The following is a 15797-nucleotide window of genomic DNA, read 5'->3' on the forward strand; positions in this document are numbered from 1 at the left end:
ACAGATTTCATCATCAGTAGTTTAGCTTATGAAATCATGCTAAAATCGCACATCTGCGATCATAAAATCCTGTGGTGTGTTCCTTTGCTTCTACAACACAGATGAACAGCACCAGAGTCCAAACAAAACTGAAACCCACTTTTTCAGGCGGTCTAACTGCTTGGTCCGCACCAGGGTTTGATTGACAGCTTTAACACCAGCCAAAATGAACGTAACTACTAAACGGGCAAACGAACCTGAGTTCGTTTTAACATAACCAAAGAGGATAGGTGTGAAGGCAACCTTAAACATGTTTTCTACATACACTAGGGAGACAAGGTGAAACTAGAGCACTAGAAACTTTGTAGCCTTCCTTAAAGTTACTAGAATCAGTCCCTCCACACATGGGAGCTAGAATTAAAAAAACGATCAATGCATTTAGTTTGTTTTGAATTTTAGAAGACTTCTCTTTTTCTCTGTGATTCAAATGTTTTCACCACATACCTTTGTGTCTACACATCCACACTAATCAATAAAGATCTTTAATGCTCCAGTCTTTGACAAAGTATTTTAATATACATTCCACAAATAAGAAAAATGATTCCTATCTTGGTTATTAACTTGATTATACATAACTGCAGTGTGCATTGTTGTATGCTGTTTCTGTATAATTACTGTAAGCAAAGACAATGCTTTGTAGACAGGTGACCTCATTCAAATGCAAAACACAGATTTATTCCCAGAAAATATAAAAATGAATAAACCTACAACAACATCCGGAGTGGGGGAGAGCCACCAAACAGTACAACTTGTAATCAAACTTTTTTTTTGCACAATAATGTAATCCACAGTTAGATAAGGGATCCTGAACATGCACTGTGTTGCAAGACTGGACTTTCTAAATGCAAGTTGTACTATAAAATAGAACAAGCGTCCTCATCCAGCTCCATTCTTTGTAGGCACTGAGACCCAAGTTAAAACGTTGAATATTATCAACACAAAATCCTTATCATTTCAACATGTTTGCTGTGTTTGCGGTCTTTCTCCTCTGCTTGATGTCTGTGAGCCGTTCGGCTCCTATGGTCTGTGAAGAATTGGTCCACCCGTCTCAGCTGGACCCCCATCAGCTCGAGGGCAGATGGGCTTTAGTTGCTGGCAGTCTAAACCACCAGCCATCCATGGAATCCCTGAGACTAAGAGACAGCATCACTATGTACTTCTCCAACTCCACCAGTGGCAACTCCAACTTCTCCTACACCCAAATCAACCGCTTTGGTGATCAATGCCAGTACCTGCGCTACAACATGTCAGCCGACGGCAGCGACTTCACCTTTGACGTGGGCGATCGCTTCGACCTCGAAGGGTCTTTCCACTACACGTCCTGTCCAGACTGTGTCGTGATGCGGTGGATTGTGAAGTCAACAAGGAGGCGGTCTCTGGACTTGTACCTGCTGAGCAGGAGGAGGGAGGTGGATCAGAAGGAGTTGGAGGAGTTCATGGCTCAGCTGAAGTGTTATGGGCTGCCCACACCTGTCACGATGGATCCTACTAAGGAGCTCTGTCCAGAACAACCAGAGAGCCAAACAACAGCAGCAGCTCCGACCGAGGAGAAATCGGAGGAACCAAAGGCATGAAGACTTTGGAACATTTGTACACGATATTCAGTCGCACAGTATGGAACAAGTAGGACAGTATTACTGGGACATTCCTTATATTCATCTTAATATCTTGACTCAATAGGGTAATCCACACATTGCATATCTCTCATGGAGAAATGTTGCCCTAAATCAACCGCTTACACGCTGCCAGTACAGCATGGCATGATGGGATTTATTTTGTTTGAATGTCTATTTCTGTTTTATTCCTGCGTTGTCATTTAGCAGCCATATCCCTAATGTAATGGAGCAATTAGTGATTATTACTCTTTCAATGTGTGGGCACCTGCATGCTTGTAATTCCATTATTGCCCGCATCCTCCAGATCCATTTGGGGTGGCTGTGGCACATGAGGTAGAGTGCTCATCCCGCAACCAAAAGGTTGGTGGTTCAAACCCCTCTACAGGCAACATGCCAAAGTGTCCTTGAGCAAGACACCTAACCCCAAGTAGCTCCCCAGGCACTTCTTAGCAGCCCACTGCTCCTCCAGGATGGGTCAAATGCAGAGAATTGTAATTTCCTCATTGTGACTAATAAAGGCTTAATTATTATTATTAACTCTCAATGGAAATTAAATTGTAATTTTTGTCTACCTTCTCAAAAATTTCAGGTTAAAGTAGGATGTATGCCCTATGCAGATTTGTGAATTGTGATTTTAAGCCATATGAATAAAATTGACTTGACTTGAGTCATGATTTAAAAGTAACTACAAAGAATTTTCCTTTTTATGTTGATTTTGGCAGTCCATGTGTACGAAAGTGGAAATGTTTCATAATGTCATATTGAGGCATCAGGATTCATTTGAGACAGTTTCATGACCACTTAAAAGTTCTTCAAAGTTACTTAAAAAAAATATATAGATGTATTCATAAGTCTGCTGTTACTTACATCTTGAATCAATTCAATGAACTCCACCGATATGTTATTACATTTGAATTACAGAAAATCTAAAAGCAAGTAATAATTTATAGAATCACACAGTTTGTTTATTCCCGAGATCTAAGAAGACACAATTGGAGTGTGTTGTGACATAATCACCTGCTTATCCCTCTGGTACATTCCTCACTCACGTCGCATGGTGTAATAATGAATGTGTGTCGTTCACTAATTGGATTAGTGCTATATACATTTTCAGAGCCACAACAATGGGGTAAGCCTCAAGCACATGTGTTTGTGCATGTGCTCATACTTGTGTACTTCTTGTCTTACTGAATGTTTGCTAATGTGAACATGTTATGCAAATGTGGGCGTGCACAATTGAGGGTGTTAGTGCGCACATGGGAGGAGATACAGGCAGCGAGGCTGCAGAGCTGTGAGAATGACCTGAGACAAGTGTGCATTCTCAGTGTCCGTCATATGGAGGGCATCTTCAAAACGTTTTGTTAGCAGGTATGTGCAACTTTAAGTTCTAGTATTATGTGCTTCACTCTGCTTTTGTTGAACTTGAAATTCCTATCCACAAATGTTCATAATATTCCATCAGGTGAATGATTACAAAAATAGAAAACCGATGCATAACAGAAATGATTCTTAACAGCCATTGCCTGTAGAGAGCAGTTTATCTTGGGGTTACTTTTTGCCACAGAGACTAAAGCATATCAAAGTAAGTGACTGTAAAATGTGCAAAGAACAATGTCAGCAACCATTAGACAGCAGCAGAACTAATTCTAATTAGGGAAGAAGTTGGCTGCATTTGTTTCAATTAATTTGCATTTTTGTCAAATGCCCTCAGATCTTAAACTACCTTAGGACACTAGTGACCCCAGAAAGGAGGGCAGGTTTATTTGTAAGGCCCGACGCAGATGTATTTTTAATGATGATCATGATTTTGCTGTACTTTTGATAAAGTGAGCCCCTTTGCAGATAATGAGCAAAACAGAAGTCTGTTATGTAAAGGGAGATTTAATCCGCAATCTCTTGCAACCTCACTTACCCAACGATGGAGTTGGAGAACCTCTTGTTCAATTCTGCCGGCTTTCTCTGAGCATCTTAGAAAATGGAACCGAACAGCATGCCATATTAGATGTATAATGCTATTAGCTTGTTGAAGGAAATGCACATAGGGGAAATATCTCATTAGGGCATGCCAGAGTAGTCAGATTACATTACTGTACAACAATATAAATGAGGGGATTGTTTCTCTACTGTAGCGTTGCAGCCAGGATCATTGTATTAATTGATTTAAGCTTGTTTGTTTTCAGCAGGATGCTCAACAGAATCAGCAGATGTGGGTGAATGAAACTGTTTAAGCAAAGATTTGCAATAGATTTCAGAGTTTAAACGATGACCTTCTCACTGTGACAAAACGCTCACTTTCACGCTACGTTTCACAATAACACTTCTCGTTGAGAACATTCTGTCAATGAGTGACATTAAGCTACCTTTATGAAATGAGAATGAGTCTGTCAACGTGTGGTCTATTGTACAGCAGGGCCAGAAGTAGTTAGCCCAGTTCATTTCTCTGTCTATAATCAGTACAGGTGCATTATGCACAAAACAGAGGCAATGATTGAGTCTCGTTAAGACTCAGTGATAACTCTGTGGGAATGCCAACTGTCCTATTCCGCTTCACACTCACATCCCATGAAAAACAGCCAGTCTGACAGCAGCCAGGATACATTTCATATCTGGTACTGAATGAAGTCAATGGCACATTCTCAGTCTACTCTAATAAGCTGCTTGTTCATAATGGAGACATACACTCATAAAAATAAGGGCCTAAAGGGTTGTCCCTGAAGGGCTGAGGTTCTACCCAGAACCATTTGCTCCTGAATAACCATTTTTTGGAAGAAAGGATTGTTGAAAACATGCCTGTTAAAAGAGAACACCTACAATTCAGCACACACAGCCCCAAAAACTGTGATTGTGAAACCGTCGTTTAGGGTTCTAGATGAAACCCTTGAAATATAAAAGGGTTCTAGGTAGAATCCCCTAGGTATATTGTTGTAAGTACCCAAAGAGGTTCTAAAGCTTATGGATAAAACCTCCAGAGATGGTTCTTGGTGGAACCATTACACAGTAGAAAGGGTAGAAACTGGCATATGGGGGTTCTGGTTGGAATCTTTCAAATATGCTTCTGGGTATAACCCCTTTATGTTGGGTTTTATGTAGAACCCCCTGAAACAGTTCCAGGTGGAACCTTTATGAATGTACTATGAACCAAAAAGGGACCCTCTATAATTTGACTTAGCACCTTTATTGTGGAAAGTGTAGGACACTATATTGATATTTTAACATTAGAAAATATTGGTGGAATGATAGCAACACAATTTCACCAAATGACAGCCCAAAGAGAGCCCAGTGATGGTATGCAGCTGGTGAAGGGTTCCCAAAACCAACCTGTGTTGGCTGTACACAGTGTCTGTCAAAGCTCTCATGACTCACTGTTCTCATCCTAATTTACCCACATTAGGCCACTTCGTACTGCCGTGGTGCCGACCTGCTCTGCCATCATTGTTACTACAGTGTCCTCCATTAGTCTGCCATGTCATGCTGCCAGTCCTTATTATCTCTAAATGAAGGTGGAGCTGTACTGTGACCATCCATCTTACCATCTATCTATTGTATCTGTCCATCCGGCCCAGTTTATCACACAACTACATTCCCCTTAATGATCAGTAACAGTGCTGGAGTCCAGCCAGAGTTGCTTGGCGAGCATCAACATGGATGGGAATGAGAGTTTGTCAGGATGCAGGCTGAAAAGAAGAAGACAGAGGAGTTTTGTGTGTGTGTGTGTGTGTGTGTGTGTGTGTGTGTGTGTGTGTGTGTGTGTGTGTGTGTGTGTGTGTGTGTGTGTGTGTGTGTGTGTGATGTGCAGAGGTGTAAGGATGGCAATAATATTGATACAAGGAAAGATTGAAATAACAGAGAGACAGTGTGTGTACTAAACAAGAAGAGAGGCGCTGCCCCCCCCCCCCCCCCCCCCCTTTATTCAGTGTACCCTGCGGACAATCCTATTGTGTGTGTGTGTGTGTGTGTGTGTGTGTGTGTGTGTGTGTGTGTGTGTGTGTGTGTGTGTGTGTGGTACTGAGCCTTTGCCCAGCCTGTAAGCTGATTAAAAAAGGTGTGTTCAGCAGAAAACTTTATACGTTGCACAGTGGAGTAGAGTAGCTTCCACCTTACAGCCCAAGCCAAGCACAGAGTTATAAGCAACCTGCCTGTCATACAGTAACAAGAGCACTCAGTATCTGCCTTTAAAAACACAGACACACTACACATCAACTGAATTGATCTATTCCTGCACCAACTACACACAATTATTTGCACAAATACACTAATGGGTGACAAGTTAGCAGAAAAACAACAACAAAAAAACTAGACAAGACAGAAAGCAATTGCTAGTGTTCTTTATTTATTATTTATTTATTTCTTTTAACAATGTGAGTTTCCTTCTTCAGTACTAGCTGCAGCGTTGCAGCACAGGTTGAATGTGGTTACACACAGAAATAAGAACAAAGCAGATAGAATTTCAAAAGTATTCCATAGTAAATGTCTCAGTAGATACAGTACAATTTTTCCCCTCGCGTTGTAATACAACAGCAAGTCGTTTAATCTGTGCTGAAGTAATGTGTGTTGTTGAACTCCGTTAATCACTCTGTTGTTTCCCTTATCCCCACTGCATTCCTCCGCTTCCACTCAGATCGACTGGCTGGAGGCCGAACATCCTGACTGCTCCAAAGGGCTTTACATCAGCAAACTTGTTGTCACCATGGCAACAAAGCCAGTGGCCTGGCAGGAACAGGGTACTGTCAGCTCACAAGACAAGTGGGTCAAGGAGTTCTGGGTGCAAGGTGAAGTGGGCGCAACCATTAACCACAACTCCCCTGTGCAAGACAGAAAGGCTCCCAGGGCAGAACCTGAAGAGGACATAGACGTCCTGGAGCTCGGAGCTCGAGACCGAACACTGCAAGAGAACCAACTGCCCTCAAGAACCGAAACATCTGATGCAACCAAATCGGAAAATCAGGAATCTGCAAGAATTAGTCCGTGTATCCCCAGAACGACACAAGAGATGGTAAAAGAATTGGTTGCCCAGCTATCCCAGGAGGAGCCAGTTGATCCACGTGAGGAGGCTTTCCCACCTCCTCCCCTCAGTGCTTCATCAACCGAGGAATGCTTTGAGAAAGAGAGCCTTTCCTGCCGAGAGGGGGAGGTGGCTGAGATCATGTCGGACCCAACAGAGGACCTTACGTCTCCTGATAGCCACAATAGTCAAGAATGGCCGCCTCTTCTCTCTGAGCCAGTTAATAGAGAAGTAGATGCATCATCGGAGGAGATGAAAACAGAGGAGAACGGCACACAGCGGAACTTCTCACCGGATGGTTTTGACGACAGTGAACCTGAAAATAATACATCAGCGGCTGCAGCTGTCGGATCAAATTCAACTGCTCATCATTCTCCCTTTGACGGAAACAACCCAGATGATGTGTTCACTGTGTGCTCTCCTCCTTTTGCTGATGAAAGCGAGGAAGAAGAGGAAGTGAGCATGCATATTAAGTCTTGTCAACATCAATGGACTACACTAGATATCAGAGGCAAGCATTCCCACCCTTCACATTCTGCCAATATCTCAGTTTCAACTAAACAAGACCCAACGTCAACCCTGCCTGCATTGTTCTCAGCCAAACAGCAGGAGGAGCTGTTGCCCCAGAGCCAAAGTGAGCTCGCCCCCAGGGGAGCAACCCAGGAAGCGGCACAACAGGTGCTCGGCCAGAGCTCTTCACCTTTGTCGACCGTTGCCATGGAGCCGTCCAATCGGGGCGGGGCAGGCTCTGGTTGTGCTGTAGCTGCGAGAGAAAGGCACAGCAGGGTGGGGGACAGTAGGGAGGGAGGAAGCGAGCAAACAGGTGGAGAGGGAGAGCAGAAAGGGAGTGGACTTGAAAGGAACAAGGCGGTTGAGCAGCAACACGGCGGAGGACTGTTAAAATATTCAAAAACCGTCCAAACGCAAAAGGTGAAGACGGCAGAACAGAGTTTAGTGTTTTCTCAACACACCAGGATGGAGAGTGACTCGTGTGATGATAGCCAGAGCGACAGTGGAGTTTCAGCGGATTTCTCCCCATGCAGCACTTTGGATAGCACCACCACCATCTCTACGGGCTTTTCAGCTGCTGTGCCCAAAGAGACTCCCATTGAGAGGGAGATCCGACGGGCTGTAGAGCGGGAACACAGCCTGAGAAGATCCAGAGGGCTTCCAAATCCACCTACTTCGCCAGAGTACGTAGAGATCCCTTTAAGGAAAACTGTTCTCTGCCAGTCAGTAAATGATAATTCTGAGAGGAGTCAAGGCAAAGACAGGCAGTTTGCAGGCAAAAAGATGCAGCACGATATCCACGAGGAGGCCCGGAGGGAACAGGATCTGGTCCAGCTCGGGAAAATTCCAGGTTTCTATGACAAAGGCACTGTACGCGAAGTCAAAGAGAGGAAACAGCTTTTTGAGGCCTTTCAGAAACCAAGTGACTCAACTTTGACTCTGTCAGCCCGGAGTAAGGCCACGTCCTGGTCCTCCGCCAGTGACATTTCCACCCTGGAGAACCAGGACGACGTCTCATCGCAGGCATCCACCATAGGAGGCTCATATGCGGACAGGATTCCCACACAGAGCCCAAGCTTAACCAACGGAGGGGGGGCCTCTGTCCGGACTCCAAGAGGACCGGGTTTCTCTGAGGGGACGGCCTGTCAGGTCATCATCCTAGAGAACAATCTGAGTGTTCCAGCACAGAGGCTCTGCAACGCCAGAAATGAGGCAAAGCCCGTCACCGTGGTCGACTCTGGACTTCCTAACATCTCATCATCCAGGACGGGAGGATATAGTGGGATTAAAGTGCCAGAGGAGGAGGAAGACGAGGAGGCACCCAAGGAGAACCCCTTTTTCAAGCTGCGCTCCTCGACAAATTTAATTAAAGTGGAGAAGGACATCCGGGAGGCTCAAGAGAGGGAACAGGAGCTTCACAAGCAGAGGGTCAGTCTGTATGGGGGCACAGGAGGGCGGGTAGGAGGAGGAGGGGGGCCCGTCAGCACGGAGGGAAAGAGAACCACCTTGTCTTCTTCTTCATCACTGAATGGTCAGGCTGTTCCTGACTTACCTGGTTCGTCATCCAGAGGGGGAACTAGACCCACAGCAGGTTGGTGTAGCGCCGAGTGTGTGGGGTATGACTGAACACACACAGACAATGTGTTTGTGTGTATGGATGCTTGTGTGTGGGGTATGTTTGTCAGTTTTTATATCTGTGGTGAAATGATGGGAAAAAAACCTGAAACAGCACATTATTTCATTTTCTTCTCATGGTCATTGGAAAACCTCAAAACAGCAATAATTTTGAACAGGAGACCGTAAGCTGTCAGACAAGAAAAATGAAATTCTGTAACTTCACAATAAATATAGGTTCTAGTCTGTCATTTTAATTGCAAAAGCTGAGGTGAGCAGAAGTCCTGAGTCATAACTCGACACTTTATTGTGTCAGCAGGAAAGGAACGCATTGGAAGAGTCCAATTTTGGGATGAAGCATTCAAAAAGTGTAGACAACTTTTTTTTTTCTAGTTCTTACAGTGATAGAGAGAGTTATGACAACTAAAGCAACTGTGAAATACAGTGCTGACAATACAGCCTGCTGAGAGGACAAGTTATTAACATTTATCTCTGTGTGATTTCAATTTTGCTGCCATTGTGTGCGCTGCACTGTTTGGAAGTGATTCAGAACCAGGGGTGCTGTTACTACAGGGGAAACTCCTGCAGCTGTCAGGGGGAGCATGTGAAACTTAATTGATATACATACAACAACCCTATCTCCTACAAAATGACGCCCCCATACAACTGGACTGCATTCTCCATTTAGTTTTCAAGGAAATATTTTTTTTTCCTGGATAAGAGTCACAGTTTAAAACACGTGGTTAACATTGTAAATTGAAGCGAAGCAGAAAAGCAACAAAATGACTTGGTTAAGTTTGTTAAAACATAATGTTTTGGTTTAAAATAAGTTACATTTGTTGCGTTATTTACGTTAGGTAGGTAAATATAAATTCGTCATCGTTGACTTTTGATTTCACTCGGGACCTGAACAGCGCTCCCTGTGTTCCTTTGACCCATCCATTGACCCCAACCTCCTGTGATTACAAACTTATTTGTGATCCGTCAAAAAAAAAAGAACATATTCCAGTAGAAAAAGAAACGTAATTGACAACGTAGTACCAGGCTGATATATAGATATAAACAGTTAAAATAAAGTAATGGAGACACTTTGAAATAGAGAGCTAAAAGAACTGGATAAATAGCTTCCACACAGAGTGGAGCTCGAATGCAAACTTGAGCAAACGATTTAAGCTTTTGAATAATTAGTCGTGTTAAATCACTTCCAGATTAAAGTTAGCTAAGACAAATGACCGCATGTGTAATATGATGGGTGGTGTTTGATGAAGGCGTGCTTGAGTTCATCTTGAGTTCATCATTTTTTTTTTTTTGTGAATGCATATGAATGAAAATGTCCCCGGTCATATGATAAACCGATCAGGGCGTGCTACTACAGGACCTGAATGACCATGACTCAGTGTTTGGTAAATGAACAATCGTGTATTGTTTTTACAGACAATGAGTTATGCCACCTTTGTTCTTTTTCTTTTATTTCCTGTGCCTGCTTTTTGTTTCTCTTTCACCGCGTTCATGTTCATATTTCTTTCCCTCAATGCTGCATTCACACGGAATCAGCCGGACGGTAGACGGCAAACCGGATATCATGTTAGTGGAGGAGAGCAGGACAGTAACATTATTAGGTGAAACGGGCTGAGAACAAAACTGCAACGGCATCGCCATCCAACTCCACACAGAATTTACAACTGGATAATAGTTTGATGATGCTTTAAGTTTGCAATAGCCACATACATTACTAGAATAATTACATAAAATAGACGACACAAACTGATTTTTTCTCCTGTATTTCATTCCATCGCAACATATGTTTCATTCTGCCATCCTGCCATTCCGTTGGGCTGTTTGTTTTGACCGTGCCGTCCAGAAGGTGTTGTCGGTCTGCCTGATGGCATGTGAATGCAGCATAATTCTCTCCAACTATTCCTCTCCTCTCATTTCACTCTGCTTCTTCATGTCAACTCTTTAATTTGCTTCAAGGAGGCTTCATTGCTTTCATTATCGAGCACAGACAAAATCACAGAGACAACCTTCGCCTCATTGCTACCCAGATGCAAACTCTTGCTCGCTCATTTTCATTGATTCCTCTCTCTCTCTCTCTCTCTCTCTCTCTCTCTGTTGCAGCGCGCCAGTCAGTTGGCAAGTTGGGCATGTGGCCCCCGGCCCAGGCTGAAGAGGAGAGGATTGACCGGCCAGAGGTGAGTCAGCGCTGCCGCTCGACCTCATGCAATTATGTTTAAACATCACAACGACCTTTACACTGCTGCTTTCTATAACTTTCTGAACATTTGACCATGTGGAAAAACACCAGGCCTCATGGTGATATTTACTAAGTATTTGCTGGATTAAACACCAACCCTACCTGTCTGGAACACTTAATATAGGACATGAAAATGTAGGCAAATCACCTTCCTGAGTCTCCCTCAAGTGCAGGCCAAAAGGATTTCAGGTTCCACAATCATAAAGCTCCTTTAACTGAGAGCTCCTATAGGAATCACAATGTCGCCTTGGGGGGTTCATTTAGTGTCTCAGCGGCATGAATACAAACGGGTGTGTTTAGCGCTGCGCCCGCTTCAAACGGGTCCAATGATGAAAAAAAAAAAAAAGGCCCTGGGAGGATGTCAGCATTTCGTTTGCACCAAATATGGGCCATAAACATCTGATAACATACTGAACACACAGTAAGAAGCTTATCTTTATAGATAGGGGAAGAAGGCAAACAGCTCTGAGACAGAGAGGGAGGGAGGGACTGTGTGTGTGAGTGTGAGGGCGGGAATGTGTGTGTGAGTGTGTGTGTGTGTGTGTGTGTGTGTGTGTGTGTGTGTGTGTGTGTGTGGGGGTGTGTGTAGTCAATAGTGGAGAAAGAGAAAAGTCAATGGACAATCCCACCACATCCGTTACCTGCCTCGTGGGTCTTGCATCTCTTTGAAACTGTGGTATCTCTGATTAGAGTGTTGCTTCAGCTCTTTAACTCAGTCTGGCATTGATACGCTGGGTTTTGTGCACGCTTCAGTTTGACTCTGGCATTAGCAACGTTTTGCTCTCTTTCCTCCCCCTGCCTCATGCGTCTCTCCCTTGCTCTCTTTCCCTCTCTTTCCCTCTCTCTGTCTCTCTCTGTCTCTCTCTCTCTCTCTGTCTCTCTGCTGCTTGGTTATCTGCACTCTGCACAGACCTGGTTCCTGATTAGAGCTCAGGAGAAATTGGCCTCAGTTGTTGACTGAGTCACACCCAACACGTTCTTGGATCACAGTCGCATTAACCTCCCTCTGACTTGCAGAGCTAATGATGCTCATCCAACTAGATGTCCTCTAGAGGAAATAAATTCATCCGTCTCTTTTATCTTTTTGCTTTGCCTCCTCCTGTGTTGGCTTATTGCTCGCACACATCAGATGTTTCTGCTCTTTGATTCTCTTTTCTTTTTCTACTCCTGCTTTCACCCTGTCTCTGTCATCTTTTTACCATGGAATCACCACTTACTCCCGCTGTCCTTTGCTCCCGTCTCTTCACCCAGGTCCTCCAGAGTCCCCGGACCCCGAGACAGAAGACCCCTCTGGTGCAACGCTGGGAGTCAGGCCTAGTCAACGGACACAACATGGAAGACGACTGAGGAGACGTTAATGGAACAAAAAAACTGAAGTAGGGAGGAAGGTGTACAAGAGACTTGTAGTTTATTTTTAAGTGGAGGGCTGAAAGACTGAGATAAAAGAAAAACAAAGGAGAGCAGAGGAAGGAAAGTGGGAGCATACTAGAGGAGGAAAGGGAGAATGTGAAGCGAGAAAGAGGTCAGGGATTGAGGCTACAAAGGGGGTCAGGAGGATTGGGAGCAAGGAAAAGGATTGGTGGTGGACCGAAAACCCTGAAGAGTCCTTTATCAAGGAGGAGGAGGAGGGTCACCTATTAGTGGATAATCCCTTGTCTTGTTTCTGGTGCTGGAAAACTCTGAGACTAATGAATGTAAAAAGGCAAAGAAATAATACCACTGCACTGGAGAAAAGAAAAATGTAAATTTACTAAGAATGCAATTTTCCCACTTTAATGAAGTTCTTTACCATTGGATGTTTTGGAATAATAATTAGTTATTTGTTGATGAAAATAGCTAGAGTGAAACATTTTTCCAGCTAGAAAAACAATGCGTCCCTGATTTAATCTCTTCAGTGATGTCTGACACCGAGTCGCTTGTTTATTACACCTGTTCAATCTAATGAAGTCCCATATAACAGTTAGCCATGCAATAAATCCCACCTTTGTGTATCTCAGTCTATTATTGACAGTGTGTCAGAGAGCTGTGGATTCAACTGTATGTCAGCGGTGGGTTTGTATTTGACTGCATAATAATGAAACTGCATTTGCATATATGAAGAGACATAACGAACATAACGAGTCCAGAGCAACAGCAACACTCACTAAAAAATGACCTGCTTCACAAAGATAATTAGCCTCAGCGCTATTGTGTTCCTTAAAATCTGGAAACTCAGTGCATGTAGGCCAGTGATCTGAATTATTGCAGCATTCATAATCCATGAATGGCTCCTTGTTTAGTTTTTTTTCCAACATCCCCACTGAAAACTGGATTATGTTGCATTAAAGCACCTTCTTGATGACGGATTTCAGAGCCGAATGATGCCACATAAAGCACACTTAATACTCAAATAATAGCTGCTCTGTTGTTTAGACTTGTGACATTTGTATTAAGTATTTTGGAATGAAACTTGATACCCATGATTAAGGTTGTCTCCTTTGTTTTATTTTTGTATCTGACTGGCAGACATGATATAACGGTATAATACATGGAGTGTTATTCTACTAACTAATGCTGCACAGCATCCTAAAATAAACTAATTAAAGGCACAGTGAGTAGGATTTAGAGGGCTCTATTATGAAATATAATATTCATAAACATGTTTTCATTTGTGTATAATCACCTGAGACTACTCTCACATTACCGCAGTCTTGGAAGGGGAGGAGTAAGCGGAGGGGTATTTAGCTGGTTAGCAATCTGCAACCCACCACTAGAAGGCACCAAATGCGGCACACTGTCCCTTTAAGGTTTGCTGATGTCTTTAATGGAGCCAGTTTCTCTTTCAGGGTCAGACCCGTTCGCACCGACACTATGTTTCGGCCACAACATAAATGCAACTGATCCTCTGAACAATTATCTGCTCTACCTTCTGTTTTTATTTGCGTCCCTCACACCGTCTGGGTCAGAGAGAAAATGTGTCACCATGGATACAGCTTTTGAAGAAGATGAGATGCTCTGCTTGAATTAAGCAGCATAAATGCAACAGAGGACCTGTGTGTGTGTGTGTGTGTGTGTGTGTGTGTGTGTGTGTGTGTGTGTGTGTGTGTGTGTGTGTGTGTGTGTGTGTGTGTGTGTGTGTTTGAAGGTGAGATCAGCAGACCACGCTTTAGTGACCTCCCAATCTCCTGTGAATAATTCATCACCTCATTCTGACTGGACTCAGCCCTCCGACACTGCCAGTACGTTATTATTATGCTGCAGCAACTTAAGTGCTCAAAATTATTAATAAGCTCCATTCCTCACAAGACAGCTTCCCTCACATCGCCACGCTGCCAGGTCTGATGGCACATTACCATAAGGCTCGGCATCACAGCAAGTGATGTACAGTCCGTCAACATATTTGAAAATAATGAATTATAGCAAACCAACTATGCTCCCTACAAGACTAAAAGGAGCTGAGGAGAAGAGCTGTAACACACTGTATTGTTTATGTTTTATTATCCATGAATGATGTCCAAGTCACAGATCAAAGATTCATTTTTTTTTTATGCTCACACAATCAAACATGGCAACCCGTACAGGTCAAACTGCTCCTTCCAAATAATCTCTATCTCTCTCTGATATCTATTCTGGCTGCTTTCCAGAAGTGATGACCCAAAAACATAAACCCGCCCACCTCTCCATCACCGGCTCCACTCCGGACTCATTTCTCAATATCCATTATATTTCATTATCAACGGCTTCCAAAGTCCGGCTGGCACGGAGTCATCGAAGCAGCGTTGTGCGAGACAGTCAGGCGTTTAGAGGATCAGCCGGCGCCCTTGTGATGCCTCTTTGTCAAGGGGACACAAAAGTATGAGAGGTAGTGAAGGAGATGTGTGTGTGTGTGTGTGTGTGTGTGTGTGTGTGTGTGTGTGTGTGTGTGTGTGTGTGTGTGTGTGTGTGTGTGTGTGTGTGTGTGGGGGGGGATTTAGATTCATTGTCAATGTGTGTATGATATGTGAGTGTCTCAAATGAGTGTGTGTTTGTCAAGTGCGTGGAGATAAACTCTCCTGGTGAATTGCAACTTAAGTGTATTCACTCAAACACTGTTATTAAGTATAATTTGAGGTACTTTTAAGCCATTTTCTGCTACTTTTACCTCCGGGAGAGATGTTCGTGACTCTTTACTGCGGCCCTTGAAATTAAAGCTGAAATCAAATCCACGTAAATATGTATTCATCACCCGTTTGGCATTGAAAGCTTTCCCTTTTGTATATGTTAAATTGCCCTTCGAGTCACTGATTAACAAGAAGTTTCAGTATTCACGTATTTCCATAAAGTTAGGTAACGTTTTGTTTGTTTCAAGTCTCTCATTCATGCTTAGTGTTCTTTTGTTACTCACCTCCCCTCCTGTTTCCAACCACTTCACTTCCTGCCTGATTGTCTGCCCCGCCCTGATTAGTTTCACCTGTCCCTCGTTAGCCCTGCAGTCACCTGACCCCCTGCTCACCTGCTCCCACTTCCCCATCAGTCAGTCCCCACAAATACCAGTGCCTTTTTTCTTTGTTGGTTTGTCTTCGTTTCTGTTCAGAGATTAGTTTCTCTGTGACCTTCCCTGCTGTTTTCTCCTGCCTCTTGGACTCAAACCCTTTGAACCCATTTAATCATTGCATTATATAACTAATAGATCCCTAACTACATCACAGATTTTGTGCAGAATATGTGCATGCCTTATAGACGCCACAACGTTATCGATTGAACGACCAACAATATAAAGGTGTGTAAATCAGCTCTTCCGAAT

At 43.5% G+C, this 15797-nt stretch overlaps 1 protein-coding gene across 1 annotated transcript; it reads left to right on the forward strand.

Annotated features, from left to right (window-relative positions):
- Positions 1–6248: 6248 nt before the first annotated feature.
- Positions 6249–13448, forward strand: misp3 (MISP family member 3). Its single transcript, XM_054604804.1, has 3 exons — positions 6249–8758; positions 10900–10973; positions 12287–13448. Exons 1-3 carry the CDS (start codon positions 6343–6345, stop codon positions 12380–12382), a joined length of 2586 nt encoding a protein of 861 aa, XP_054460779.1. The 5' UTR covers positions 6249–6342; the 3' UTR covers positions 12383–13448.
- Positions 13449–15797: the final 2349 nt, after the last annotated feature.

This window comes from Anoplopoma fimbria, chromosome 9 (genome assembly GCF_027596085.1).
Source record: "Anoplopoma fimbria isolate UVic2021 breed Golden Eagle Sablefish chromosome 9, Afim_UVic_2022, whole genome shotgun sequence".
Classification (NCBI taxonomy): Eukaryota; Metazoa; Chordata; class Actinopteri; order Perciformes; family Anoplopomatidae; genus Anoplopoma; species Anoplopoma fimbria.

Coding starts and splice junctions, on each gene's coding strand:
- misp3 (XM_054604804.1), top strand. CDS start 6,343: ATGGCAACAAAGCCAGTGGCCTGGCAGGAACAGGGTACTGTCAGCTCA. Junction 8,759..10,899: donor GGGAACTAGACCCACAGCAG/GTTGGTGTAGCG, acceptor TCTCTGTTGCAG/CGCGCCAGTCAGTTGGCAAG. Junction 10,974..12,286: donor AGAGGATTGACCGGCCAGAG/GTGAGTCAGCGC, acceptor CTCTTCACCCAG/GTCCTCCAGAGTCCCCGGAC.